Raw genomic sequence first — 13645 nt, 5'->3', positions numbered from 1 at the left:
AGGGCCTTTCAGATCATACATTAGGAATGTCCCTGTAGCATCCCAGACTTCGGTACAGGAGATATTTTGGGGTAAGAAACCAGTTAAAGGAGGATCTTATAAATTTTACATCTGAGACTCAAGCCCACCTAATCTTAAGGGATTTAAAAAGCACGGGATGAAGATCACATTTAAGATTATCCACAAAGGGTACTGGACGCCCTGTAAAATGGCGAGACTGGGTATGCTGGCTTCAGACTTTTGCTGGAGATGCAGGAAGAATAGAGGCACATTGTTACATATGCTTTATGAGTGCAAAATGGTTGTCAGCCTGTGGGAAAAGATTACTGCTTTTCTGGGTAGGGTGCTGGGCATTGATATATATTGCCGAACCTCTCACTTTGTATATCAGACATAATACCCAAAGAATTGAATGTGACAGTTCATCAAACTCTATGGTGCAGACTCTCTCTTATTTCAGGTTGTATAATTGAGCTGACATTGGAAAGCAAAGAACGTTGTTCCCTTTCAGGGATGGTGGAAGAGATGATGAATGTAGATAAATATAAAGAAACGGTTGATAAAAAGGAATATTATGCACAATATGGGGCCCCTAGTGCAGTGCTAAACGGTTAGATTAAAAGTACTCTTTTATGGGTAGGCAGACCTGAGGATAACTTGGGTGGTGCCCCATTGGTATTGTCTATGCTTGGACTGGGGTAGGGTTGGATAGTGTAACCTGCACCTTTCTCCCAAGATAAGGATAATGTCAATATTTTCTGTAAAATGCCGATACATAGCAAAACATTGGTCATCAAGGATGAGAAGGAAAATATATAGAACCCCCTGTCTGCATTTGTGTCATTTAATTTAAACTTTTATCACAGAGCTTTTTTTGGGGTTTTTTTTTTTTTTGCTTTGTTGTATTTTCAGTACTTTATAAAATATTTGTAATTGTGATGTGTTTAAAGTTGAAAAACCAAGTCAATTACAAAAAAGTTTTCAAAGAATCTGCGACTGACCTCTAGTTAAAATGGTCCAACATATGTGAGAAAATAAGAGTTGCCTTTACAAATCAGCACACATCTTTTAACTCACTTGTGCGGTTTGCCTTCGCCTGGAGCAGCAGGGAGTTAAGAATCTCATCCTCGTCCTGTTCGTCCAGCACTTTGCACTGACGGAGGTAGGGGGTGAGCTTCGCCGGAGTGATGTTGCGACACAGCTCGTACCGCTTGCACTCCACCTTCTCCCACAGCACATCCATGTCCTCCATTGTCCCGTTCTCCATCTCTCACAGCCTGACAAGCCACAAAACCAACAGGAATATTTTACTTTGCTTGGTTGGTGTTTGGCCTGTGACTATGACCAGGGGCAGTACTTGCATGAATGGTGCCCTGGGCAAGTCCCTACTTTTGAGCCCCCAACACCCAGTAAGACATAAATAACAACTCACCCTGAGAATTAAGGTTTCACTGTTCGCAAATTGTGGCTTCAAGAATCTTTCAGAATAAGACCTTTAATTTACCCTTTACTGCCAAAATGTATTTATGGATATATATAAAAAAAAATGTTGCTGTCCAAAATCTTCTAAATTAATAAGAAACATAGTCAACACAGAACATTTGGTAATTTAGTAAGAAAATCAGCTACATTAGTTGAAAGAACATTTGTGAAAGAATAGGTAACTCTCACTGTCACAAGATACCACCTGTGCAATTTTGCTCCTAAATCTTCCCCCATCAACTGTCAGTAGTACTATAAAAAGTGGAAGCGAACAGTCGAAGTTGTTATAGCTGTAATGCGGGACGTGGACCGACATCATATTCAACCCTATGGATTAAGAATGGGATGTCACTTAAGTTTATATGCGAGTCAAGGCAGGTGAATGAATACTTTTGGCAATATAGTGCATGTTTACAAATATATTATTATTTCATACTTTTTCATCTGATACCACCAGTCAAATTTTGCAACCCCTAGCTCAAATGCAATCAGATTTTTATGTCACTGAAGAATAAGCATGCCTCCATTTGGATTAGGTCAGAAAATGCCAGGTAACATGTAGAACCTCCTCACATGCAAGGAGTGGATGCAAATTCTAAAATAAAAAGTATGGGCAGCTCTTAAGCATACATAACCCGCATTAAATGCTGTTTTCAAAACTTTAAAACGCTCACACAAATCAGTGGATAATGTTTGGAGGAATTCTGTATCATACATCTTTCATTAAAATTGTACTGAAGCTTTATAATTTTGTCTTTCCCATAACTGTACGTATCTCAAGTGGTACTGCAGCTCTGATGTGTCCTCCTAAGCACTCCGTTTACAAATTACATTTGTGAACTTATTTTTATTTGTAAAATAATTAAGTGTAAAGAGATTTCATTTATAACGGTAAACATTCATGATGATGTATGGAAGATAATAGATGGCCTGACATGGAGGAGAAGCTGTATGAGCATCTGCTGAAGTGGAAGCCATCTGACCAAGCTAACCAAACAGGGAAGCAGGTAATGAGGACACCTGGACAGCAGAACTGCTACCTGAGCACTGCTTAAAACTGAAACAAATACACTATTGCCTTTCCCTGCTGATGTTCGTCATTTGGACAACAGGGTGGATTTATTTTTTTACAGCTGCAAATACACCTGAAGCATGCACATCCACACAGACGTAACTGCAGTGTTTTTGGTTTTAACTGTCTGTGTGGTAACGTCTCTGAATCCGACATATCAAAGGGCTGGAAGCTAACATCCTTACGTCCAGATGACATAGTGGTGATTCTGCTGCAAACACATAATTCTGATGCTGTGGTACATACAGTAGGTCCAACAGCTGGTTATCATGAAGACTGAACGTGGGCTGGAGAAAAGACATTATTAACCAAGAAGTCCCAGTGATTTCTTAGGTAACTTCTCCAGCTGCTTGGGCATTAAGGGATGTGGCAGGTGCTGCTACCCTGCTGAGTGCTGTTTAATCAAACACATCTAAAGGAAGATGTAGGAGATCACTAATTGATATGTCCTCTAGACAGGATAAACCACACTTTGTTCCCCTATATAATCTCAATATATCTGAAATAATAATAAATTACTTGTTGTTCACTACACTTAAATGCCAAAAAAAGCAAAATACAGAATGCAACAGTGTGACAAAGGCCATCATTGTTTAGTTTGGTCATGTTACCCAGGAAGTTGCTAGTTATGCTAAATTCAGACAAAGAGGTGGCTACAGATGTCTGTTAAGGTCCAACCACCTTCATCAAAGAAAAGTCTTAATGTATTCTATTTTTTCTTTAAACGTTTTCTAAAATGTGACATTTTGTTTAACTTCATTGTTCCTGAACCAAGATAAAATGGACTGTACTTATATAGTGCTTTACCAGTCATGCAGACCACTCAAAGTGCTTTACACTAGAGCCACATTCACCCAATTGCACTCACTAACACATTCATACACCGATACGCAGATCGCTAGGCAACTTGAGGTTAAGTGTCTTGCCCAGGTGCACATTGACAGAACGCTGGAATCGAACCCACCACCTTCTGATTGCAAGACAACTACTCTTCCTACTGAGCCACAGTCGCCTCCAAGATATCAGAAAGATCTGTTTAGTCCTCACTTTTACACCAGGCATGGCTATCAATAATGTCACACTATTGAGCAAATACCACAGGCTTCTATGACATCTTTGTACTGAAATGCAGTGTTTTTACCATAGTGTTGTGCATTATGGCCAAACCTCTTTCTTAACTGATCCAAAGGACATTAGATTAATTAAGATGCAATCTTGTTCTGCCACATTCTTTTTTGAGAAACTATGGTTTGCAGGCAAGCTACACTTGTTCTGTCTCTTTCTAACCAATGTTAAAATTTAACATGCAAACTGAGGCCTGTAGAGCCTTAGAGCCACATGGCTGTTAGCGTTTTACCTTTTTCCAATATGTCTGAGCATTGCACTTGTGAAAAACATTTGACTTTAAAACATTATTTTCATGAAATTGCTCACCCTTCATTCTTCTCCAGAATCCCTTTTGTACTCCCTTATCATCTTCTTACTTCCACTGGCATTCCGGTCCCCCCACCCAACGCTAATTTGCCCTCTTTTATACATAAACACACATATCAATACCAACACACATGCATGCATCTCAAAGCATTTGCATGCCGTCAGGTTTATAGGTGGTACTCCACAATCCTGCTTTGTGACCTGCAGCCAACAGTTAGGCAAATCAAGGCTCCCTGATGTCACTGCACAGGTAAACACACACAATCACACACTCTTGCACCCTATGGCAGGTGAATGAGCTACGGCTTATGTTTTCAAGCGGCACATCCTGGTTTAAACTGGGGTTCTATATTGCCATAGCTGCACCTGATTTGTTGTTGCGTGGGACTTGACCCTGCGACCCCAACAGAGCCGTCACACCCGCCCGCTTTCGGAGCCATCGTTTGTAGTTTGCAGTCATGCATGCACTGCATCAGTCACTGCAGATGACAGAACCGCAAACACTCAGACCAACTCACAGCCATATGCAATTCATGCACATGCACGGGTACGCATGAACACATCGCAACACAGACCCCCTTAAGTAACCACATATTTCCTCTTCTCTGTTCTCTTATTTTGGACTTCGTTACCGAGAAAGATAATCCTTGCTTCCTCCTTTTCAAACCAGATGTGTTGCGGCTCTCTTCCTCTATTCTTATTTATTCCTTTCACTCAAATTTATAGTACTGTGGTCCTTTAGGGCAATACACACAATCTAACCCTTTCATTTTTACCCCTCCTTTCATCAAAGAAACACACAGACACACACATCAATACAGACAAGCAACTTGCAGGATGCACTCAGCAAACTCATTGTTTCCACTCTCTTTTCTCATAAGTCAGACTGCTTCAGCGTCACTTTGGCTTTGAATCTTCTGAGTGACCTTGAATAAACATAGCAAGTGATTTATATCATTGACCTGCTAACTGCAAGTGAAGAATTGACTTTTTTTATTTTAGGAAAGGTTACAGTAAATGTTCTTACTTTACTGAATTGAAATATTTTAGCAAAAAATGGGAAGTTACTTTACATATTGCATGTTATAATGTGCAGAATTACTAATTGACAGTATTTCGTAGAGTCTACACAGTTTTTATGAACTCCCTTGCTTAAGCTCTAAAATGAAAGCAAGAATCAGAGATATCAGTTTGGATGTTCTCCTTCTTTATTGTGGCATGTCTAGAAGAGGTGTTTACTTCACATCTGATTTAGGTGGCAATATTGCTTCAAATATCTAACAAAGTAATTTTTTCGACAGGGCCTAAGATGAAAATATGCTAATTTCACTTTGTGTTTTCAAATTGGTACAATGAACAATAATATAGAGCATAGCGATCAAATTTGTCTTGCTCTACCACTCCAACAATGACTACCAGACAGATCATTCATGAACAGAAATGAGGTTAAGATATCATTTCTCAGTTCTTAAACATATCAATCTAATGAGTCTTGCATGTCCACAAACCCATTTTAATTCTGAGTCAGTTTGTCTTTCATGACTGAGTAACATCCACCAGTTAAACTTGTTAATGTCTAAATGCAGCATTTTTTTTTTTAATTGGAAATAGTGAAACCCTGAACATGTTGTAAAGTAGCTGTGACACAATACATATATACTGGGAATAATGATCAGTACAACTTTTAAAGAAGAAAACATCAATATTATTTCTGAAAAGGTGCTCATATTATCATCTATAAGGGCATAGGCGGTTTTCAGAGTTGTAAAAATTTCTCTTTTAAAATAATTTCTGAATGATCAGTGTTTTCTGCGTCTGTATGGAGCACAGAGTAAAGCAGCATTGTCCCTCCCATACCTGTTACTGCACACTGCCAGTCATCTGCCTTAAAGAAAGTCAATAAACTTTTCCCTTACAACAAAGACAGATTTGGCTGTTTAGAAATATTATAAGTCTCAAAAAACACAAACAGTCACAGAGTAGAAACAAAACGATTTTGAACCATCCTTCTTATTAAGTTAACACTGTTTTAAAACTAAAGTTGGCAAGCCACGAGTGATATGTCAAGCAACGGACCACAGGCTAGGTACTCAGACAGACAGATAGAGGGTCTTTCTGCATGGAGTTTGCATGTTTTCCCTGTGCATACGTGGATTCTCTCCGGGTACTCCGGCTTCCGCCCACAGTCCGAAAACATGATTGTTAGGTTAATTGGTCTCCCTAAATTGCAGGTGTTAATCGGTGTGTGTATGGTGGCTTGACATGTGTGTTGCCCTGCGATGGACTGGCGACCTGTCCAGTGTGTCCCCAGCCTCTTGCCCATAGACTGCTGGAGATAGGCACCAGCTTCCCCACGACCCACTATAGAAGAAGCGGATATAGAAAATGGATGGATGAATTAAATAGCCCAACTAACTAATCTGCTTAAGTCTATGGTTTAAAATAAAACAACAACAGATTTTAGACTATCATAAGTGGAAGAATCGATATTTTATATTAATAATTTTTTTTACCATCATTAGGATTAACTACTTATTTTTCAATTGGATCCTGTTCTACATTTTTGCTTTTAACGTTTCATACAAACACCATTATAACAAGAAACTTTTACTTATTACATATTAATCAAGGTTATTGTACTATGAGAATCTCACTCCATAATTATTTTAATTACATGCATTGTACTGATAGTAAGTTGAGTTTTAAGTTGTTGTTTTTTTACAGATCTGTACAGTGATTTTTATATTTGGTTTCTTTACAGAAAACAAAAATTCACTGGCAAGGTAACATTTTGATTGTTTGCTCATTTGTTGCTTTTTACCTCTTGGGAGGAGCAATACCATACTGTTTATCATATATCTGGATAATAAAATAGATTAACAGAGATGAAGCAATATTTTGTGGAAAAATATAAATCTACACTTCTGTGGTTTCCATAGTAAATGTTTTAACCTAAACAAACTGTAATCTCTGTAGAATAATCCAGCCCAGCTTTGACTAGACCTTATATTACAATTTTTATGCTTGCCTATTTCTGAGATGATCTTTTTGCTCATCTGTCACCATGTTAATGTGTTGTGCTCCTGCCGCATACACAAAATGATGCCAGGAAAGTAACTTAGAAGAGATGGAGACTTCTTCAAAATATTTGGTGCAGAGTGTTGACAGCCAGCAAGACAACAGGTCTTCATTAACCGACTACGTCAACGCAACAGGGCAACTCAAAACCTACTTTTTTTTTTACTACAAAATAAGAGTATCAAACACAAATACAACTTATAAAGCCATAGGCGCTCCGTTTCATAATAATAATTTAAGGATAAAGACACATTTTACTTTGGCAAGAGGTACTCAGCTGTTTCAGTAAGAGGAGATCCCCTGCCATGAGGTCTCATAATTTACCAGGCAAACAACATTCTGATAAGAACTGGAAATAATAAAAATAAACTCTAATTAATAATGTTTGAAAACTCCTCAAACTCTCTGTATGACTGGAATGATACTTTTCCATTTCAAACTATTGTCCCACAGTGGGTTTCATAAGAGCATCAATAAACACTGCTTTCAAAATATGATTGAACACAATCCTTGTGAACTGATTAGCCGCACAGTTGGAGTACTAAACGTAACTGGTATAGTGAAGGAACCTCTTTGATGAACGGTAAACATTAGCTTTAGGACAAGAGGCTCTTTAGATTGTACACAGACCCAACTAAACTAAACAACTAACTGTGTTAAATCTTATATTTTTTCTCCATTGTTTCTTTTATCATCGTTTCCATAAATACCACAAAAAATCATGACAGAATTGAAATGCTTTGCACTGACAAGCCATCTTGGTAATATCCATTAAATTTACAAGAATAAAGAAAAATTGGGATCTATTTTTTTATATCATGTTTCTTCTTCATTTCCATTTCTTGGTATTAACTATTAATACTAATGAACCTTTTAAAGAAAGATTTAACATATTATTTTTACTTGAGGAACTTATAACAGATGTCAGGAACTCATACTGGAAACATTAGATGCAAACCCATTTATAAGCAGAGGTTTGTTGCCTGCTTTAGTGCATTATTGCACTTCAACGAACCATCCAAATTTAAAAAACAAACTAAATGACGAATTTTCATGACATCTGCAACCAAAGCAGCTGATGCAGCCGCATTTTTTACTATCGCCATACAAATTTATTTCATAAATCTTTCTCCACATTTTTACTGATTTTGTTGCCTCATACAAACACGAGCTTTGCAAGTGAATAATTTGCAGTGCAGTATGCATCGGCTTTATGTGTTTCATCATTCTGAATGAGAGCTGTCCATTACAAATGTTTGTTTTTTTTCCCCACTGACTCATGCATTGTGCAATCAAACATCAAACTAAATCCCATTTTTGTTCCCAGTAAATTGCTGCAGTTTTTTGAACCTTCATGTTATCGGCAGTTCAGATCGCATCCGAGACCACAGCTGAACCTTCTGAGGCGTGCCTCGGCTTATGAGCCTTACTGTCTCGTGCTCTGAAACAGGCAGACATGATTGGTTCAGGTTTACAAACTGTCATAAAGGCTTCATTGTCTAGCTGAAGAGCTGAATCCCGTAGAAACTTGATACATGTGTTCTTATTGAATAAACTGACAGAGGAGAAACTCAGCAAAAGAGGGGGAAATTTCAGCCTTGATAACTATAAACTTAAATTATTTGCAGAGTTTAACAAAAAGAATGAACACCAACAATGCAGAAAAGCTTAAAATCTTCCGTGGGACAGCTTTTAGAACATACCCGAACTGGGTTGTGTACATATTTACACACAGTGCTTTGCTAAGATGTTCAATGTTTAGACATGTGGCGTTACAACCGTAAACTTTAAGATCTGTTATTGGGATTTTATGATAGAGAAACATAAAGCAGTGGAAGGGAAATTATACATGGTTTGCAGCAATTGTTGAAGGCCTATGAGGTTTGCTAAAAATATTATGGCACACCTGGGATAGAATAAATGAGCGAAGCAGCCAGGAGGACAGCAAACAAATGGAAGAAGGAGCCCTGGTCACATGTGTTTAAAACTGAAAAAAATAATACACCATTCCCAGTGGTGATACATGGTGGTGGCAGCATTATGCTCTGGAGATGTTTTCGCCAGCAAGGACAGGGAAGCTGATCAGAGTTGATGAAATAAGAGCCAGAGCATGTGTCAGAATGACCCAGTCAAAGTCCAGACCTAAATCCAAGAGAATTGAGAATCTGTGGTAAGGCTTGAAAACTCCTATTTTCTGTCGCTTTCCATCCATTCTGACTGAGGTTGATATATTTCAGTCTCAAGATATGCAAAGCTGGTAGAGACATACCGCAGAAGACTTGCAGCTGTAACTGCAGAGAAAGGTGGTTCTATAAATTGCTGACTGAGGGGGGATGCCTACAGACTTTTCCCGTTTTTAATAGTAAAATATTTTGTAAAGCCATGTGTAATTCTCCTTCATGCACAAAATGCATTACTTTTTGTTCTGTTCCATCAAATCCCAGTAAAACACATGGAAGAACGTGAAAAAATGTCTAAAGGTCTAGGGGATGTGAATACTTTTTCAAGGCAAAGTAAAAGGTTACAGATGATCGACACCATGCGCATAATTTATCTGTTTCCCGTGCAGGTCTCTGATTCCCAGTCTTACTGGTTCCCATTGTCCCGTGCACCTGCCGCTGGAATCTCAAACATTCCCAAAAGACCTGATAAAGACTTGGTGATGACAAATAACTGAAATCTCTCCTCAGGCATGAGCCATGAACGTGTCGGGGGGAGAGGAACATATGCAGACTAACACATTTCAAGTTATTATGAGCAGGTTATAACCAACTTAATATTGTTATATTAGGATAAGAGGTGCAGTCTTGGTTTATATGCACACATAGCTTTACTTAGATGACACATTACAGGTTTTGGCTGTGGAGACACGGTCGTGTAACCTGTGCGCCTTGTTTTTCCACCCATGACCCCGTCCTGTAGCATTTCACTTCAGCGAAGGACACACCTTGAGACATATAAGTGGGTCGATTTTCTTACCTGACATGCGGGAGATATCCAAAGGTTCACCGGAAATCAACAGATGTTCTAGTAGTTTTCGGTTTTTCTTAAAAAAAAAAAAAAAAAAAAACCCCGGAGAAGCGTATGTGGTCCGCAAGAAAAAGAGACTTTTTCCGCTCAGGTTGTCTCCATGTATCCGACTCCAGGAGCGGGTGTTAGGATAAAGCAGACCGAGCTCGGCGGCTGTGGCCCCACGGAGTCTCAGGTTGAGGTGGACACAGACTGAAACAGAGAGAAACTGTCGCTCGGAGAAGCAGACAGCGGAGGTGGGCGGGTTGAGCTCAGATGGAAATAAGCTCTTTGTAGTGCTGCGAAAGGAAGAGCGCCGCTCCACTGCTGCTGCTGCTGTGATCAGATACGGATAAACCACCTTTAAAATTAACTACAAGTCTAATTTCTGTCTTATTCATTTCCCCAAAATGTGAACTCTGTTTACTCCCTCAGCTGCGCCATGTAAATAAGGAGGAGGCTCTTCATTATTTCCATCATGCTGCCTTAGTCCCACGACTTGCTTCTTCTGAGAGAAACAATAGTTCCAACCAACCACAACCTCACAAAGAACGAGCAATGATCCAATTATAGCCCGCAAAGTGAGAGCAAACAAGCAGAAGTTTTATTTAGAAAACGGTTGAACTGAATCACTTTCTGAATCGTGACTAAGTCTGCTTTTCACTATCACTAGCACTTTCTTTCATGTGCCTGGTGTTAGTCTGGTAAAGGCTTGGGTAAAAACCCAATAAGATCTTACACACAGTTAATGCAGAATCAGTCAATAATATCTGTTTCTAGTCTTTGACACCTCACCATGGACTGATGAGATTACCAGACATTCACACATTAGTTCACAAATCATTGTTCCACAATTAACTAAGATTGATAAGCATTAGCACAGATTCTTATAAGGAATACACTCTCACATTATTTAAAAGGTATTTAAAAGGAGAAGTCTGAGAGCATGTGCAGCCAAAGTCAAAATACCTCGTTACTGTAGACAAACTTGGCCAATAAAGCTGATTCTAAAATTAAAGCGATGGTTACATTTTTTTGCAGTAAAGATAAGCGGAGAGATTTTGGATAGTCGGTATCTTACAGGATATAGTCGCTGAACAAGCTCAGTTTGGAGAAACAAAGATCACTTTTCACTGAAGAGCACAGTAAAAAGATGCAGGAAAAGCACAATATATATATTGGACAAACATGAACTCAATTATACTTTACTACCAGATTCTTAACACTTTGTGATTTGTCAATCAATCAATCAAACTATGTTAAAATAGCACCTTCCAACAACGCCTTGCATTGGCCAAGGTGCTTTATAATTGAACACAGAACACAATAAAACAAAAACTTGTGTCAAGAAGTACAAACACATTGAAAGAAAATTTTAGAACACTAAAAATCGAATGTCAAAAACCTTTTTAAATAGGTCTTGTTAAGGTGGTAACTGACTTCTGAAAACAAAACTAATTGTGAAACAATAGCAACAAAAATAATTAGTCACTTTGTAGTTTTTTCTATTAAGTTACATAAAACAAAGTCACTTTTTTTGCAAAATGTGCTCTGTGAGAGGAGTGTGGAGGGGCTCGCCCAGGGTGCAAATCACACAAGAACCCTAACCGCTGGAGAGCCAAGCCAACCACTAATCTGTTTTTAGCAGGTTCCAAGGTGGATTTCTGCTATCTTAAAAAATTGCAAGGGTGTCAGTTCTCATGATCCTAGGGTGGTTGTAGTTCTATCTGTTCTCCCTCCCTCCCATTGTACTTTGTTCATGTGCTACAGATTCTCCCAGTAAGGCAGGGCTGATCCTGGTGCACTACTTCATTACCCAACTAATGGTCAGAGATGCATTTAATTTCTATGACTGTATAATAAAAACAGCAGGATGAAAGATTTTTAATTCCTGACGGTTTCACAAGAGTATGAAGTATGAAAAAAGAAAAACTATTGTTTCTGCAGAGGGGTTAGACTGAATCTAGATGGCAAGAATAGTATTAAAATTGTATGTAAAAAGAACTAGGGCTGCACGTTGGCACATTTGGTAGCACTGTTGCCTCGCAGCAAGAAGGTCCTGGGTTCAACTTCTGGCCAGGAGTCTTTCTGCATGGAGTTTGCAAGCCTGTTAGGTTGATTGGTCTCTCTAAATTGCCCATAGGTGTGTGAATGAGTGTGTGCACGGTTGTTTGTGTGTTGCCCTGCGATGGACTGGCGACTTGTCCAGGGTGTAGCCCGCCTCCCACCTATAGACTGCTGGAGATAGGCACCAGATCTCCTGCTCCCCACTGTGGAAGAAACGGTATAGAAAATGATTGACTGACTATTAAAAAAACTAGAACTGACAATTCACTTTATTTAAACAGCGCCAATTCACAACACGTCGTCTCAAGGCCCTTTACAAAGTCAATTCAATCGAATCATACAGATTTCAAGTAAAGTACATACATTCCAATTAATCCTAACTATCAAACAATACAGTCACATTCAGTTTTCCACCATGGCCCTGCTCAACTTTCATTTGTTTTTGTTTTGTTGCAGCATCATTGTTGTGTGCATATTTTTTGCTAAGTTAAATTATGATTTACACTCACCGGCCACTTTATTAGGTACACCTTGCTAGTACCGGGTTGGACTGCTTTTTGTGTTCAGAGCTGCCTTAATCCTTCGTGGCATATATTCAACAAGGTACTGGAAACATTCCTCAGAGAGTTTGGTCCATATTGACATGATAGCATCACACAGATGCTGCAGATTTGTCGGCTGCATCCATGATGTGAATCTTCCGTTCCACCACATCCCAAAGGTGCTCTATTGGATTGAGATCTGGTGACTGTGGAGGCTATTTGAGTCCAGTGAACTCATTGTCATGTTCAAGAAACCAGTCTGAGATGATTTGTGCTTTATGACATGGCGCGTTATCCTGCTGGAAGTAACTATCAGAAGATGGGTACACTGTGGTCATAAAGGGATGGACATGGTCAGCAACAATACTCAGGTAGGCTGTGGCATTGATACAATACTCAACTGGTACTAAGGGCCCCAAAGTGTGCCAAGAAAATGTCCCCCACACCATTACACCACCACCAGCCTGAACCGTTGATACAAGGCAGGATGGATCCATGCTTTCATGATGTTGATGCCAAATTCAAACCCTACCATCTGAATGTCACAGCAGAAATCAAGACTCATCAGACCAGGCAACATTTTTCCAATCTTCTATTGTCCAATTTTGGTGTGTCTGTGCAAATTGTAGCCTCAGTTTCCTGTTCTTAGCTGACAGGAGTGGCACCCGGTGTGGTCTTCTGCTGCTGTAGCCCATCCACCTCAAAGTTCAATGTGTTGTACGTTCAGAGATATTCTTCTGTATGCCTTGGTTGTAACGAGTGGTTATTTGAGTTTGTTAGGTATTATTTAGTCAACTCAGAGGTAAGAACGATACAGTCAGAGTTACTTGCAGCAAGGGTAGCCCACTTTGCAGTGAAACTACAAAGTTTTGACACCCTATCTCTTTATTTATATACACAATTCAACAGACAGTTCAGACAGGGTGTGTGTGTGTGAGACAGAAAGGAGGCTGGTTCACAC

At 39.2% G+C, this 13645-nt stretch overlaps 1 protein-coding gene across 2 annotated transcripts in view; it reads right to left on the bottom strand.

The window, feature by feature from the left end:
* Positions 1–10484, bottom strand: part of LOC124863833 (caspase recruitment domain-containing protein 11-like) — a 33337-nt gene extending 22853 nt beyond the window's left edge. For both annotated transcript variants that reach the window (XM_047358342.1, XM_047358343.1), the window contains exons 1-2: positions 10046–10484; positions 1078–1277 (exon numbers count right to left, since the gene is read on the bottom strand). In XM_047358342.1, the coding sequence (XP_047214298.1) occupies positions 1078–1267 (190 nt within the window). In that variant the 5' untranslated portion in view covers positions 1268–1277; positions 10046–10484. The remainder of the gene's footprint in view (positions 1–1077; positions 1278–10045) is intronic.
* Positions 10485–13645: the final 3161 nt, after the last annotated feature.

This window comes from Girardinichthys multiradiatus, chromosome Y (genome assembly GCF_021462225.1).
Source record: "Girardinichthys multiradiatus isolate DD_20200921_A chromosome Y, DD_fGirMul_XY1, whole genome shotgun sequence".
NCBI classification, from domain to species: domain Eukaryota; kingdom Metazoa; phylum Chordata; class Actinopteri; order Cyprinodontiformes; family Goodeidae; genus Girardinichthys; species Girardinichthys multiradiatus.
The sequence above is the reverse complement of the archived record's forward strand: the minus strand, read 5'-3'. Positions and strand labels throughout refer to the sequence as shown.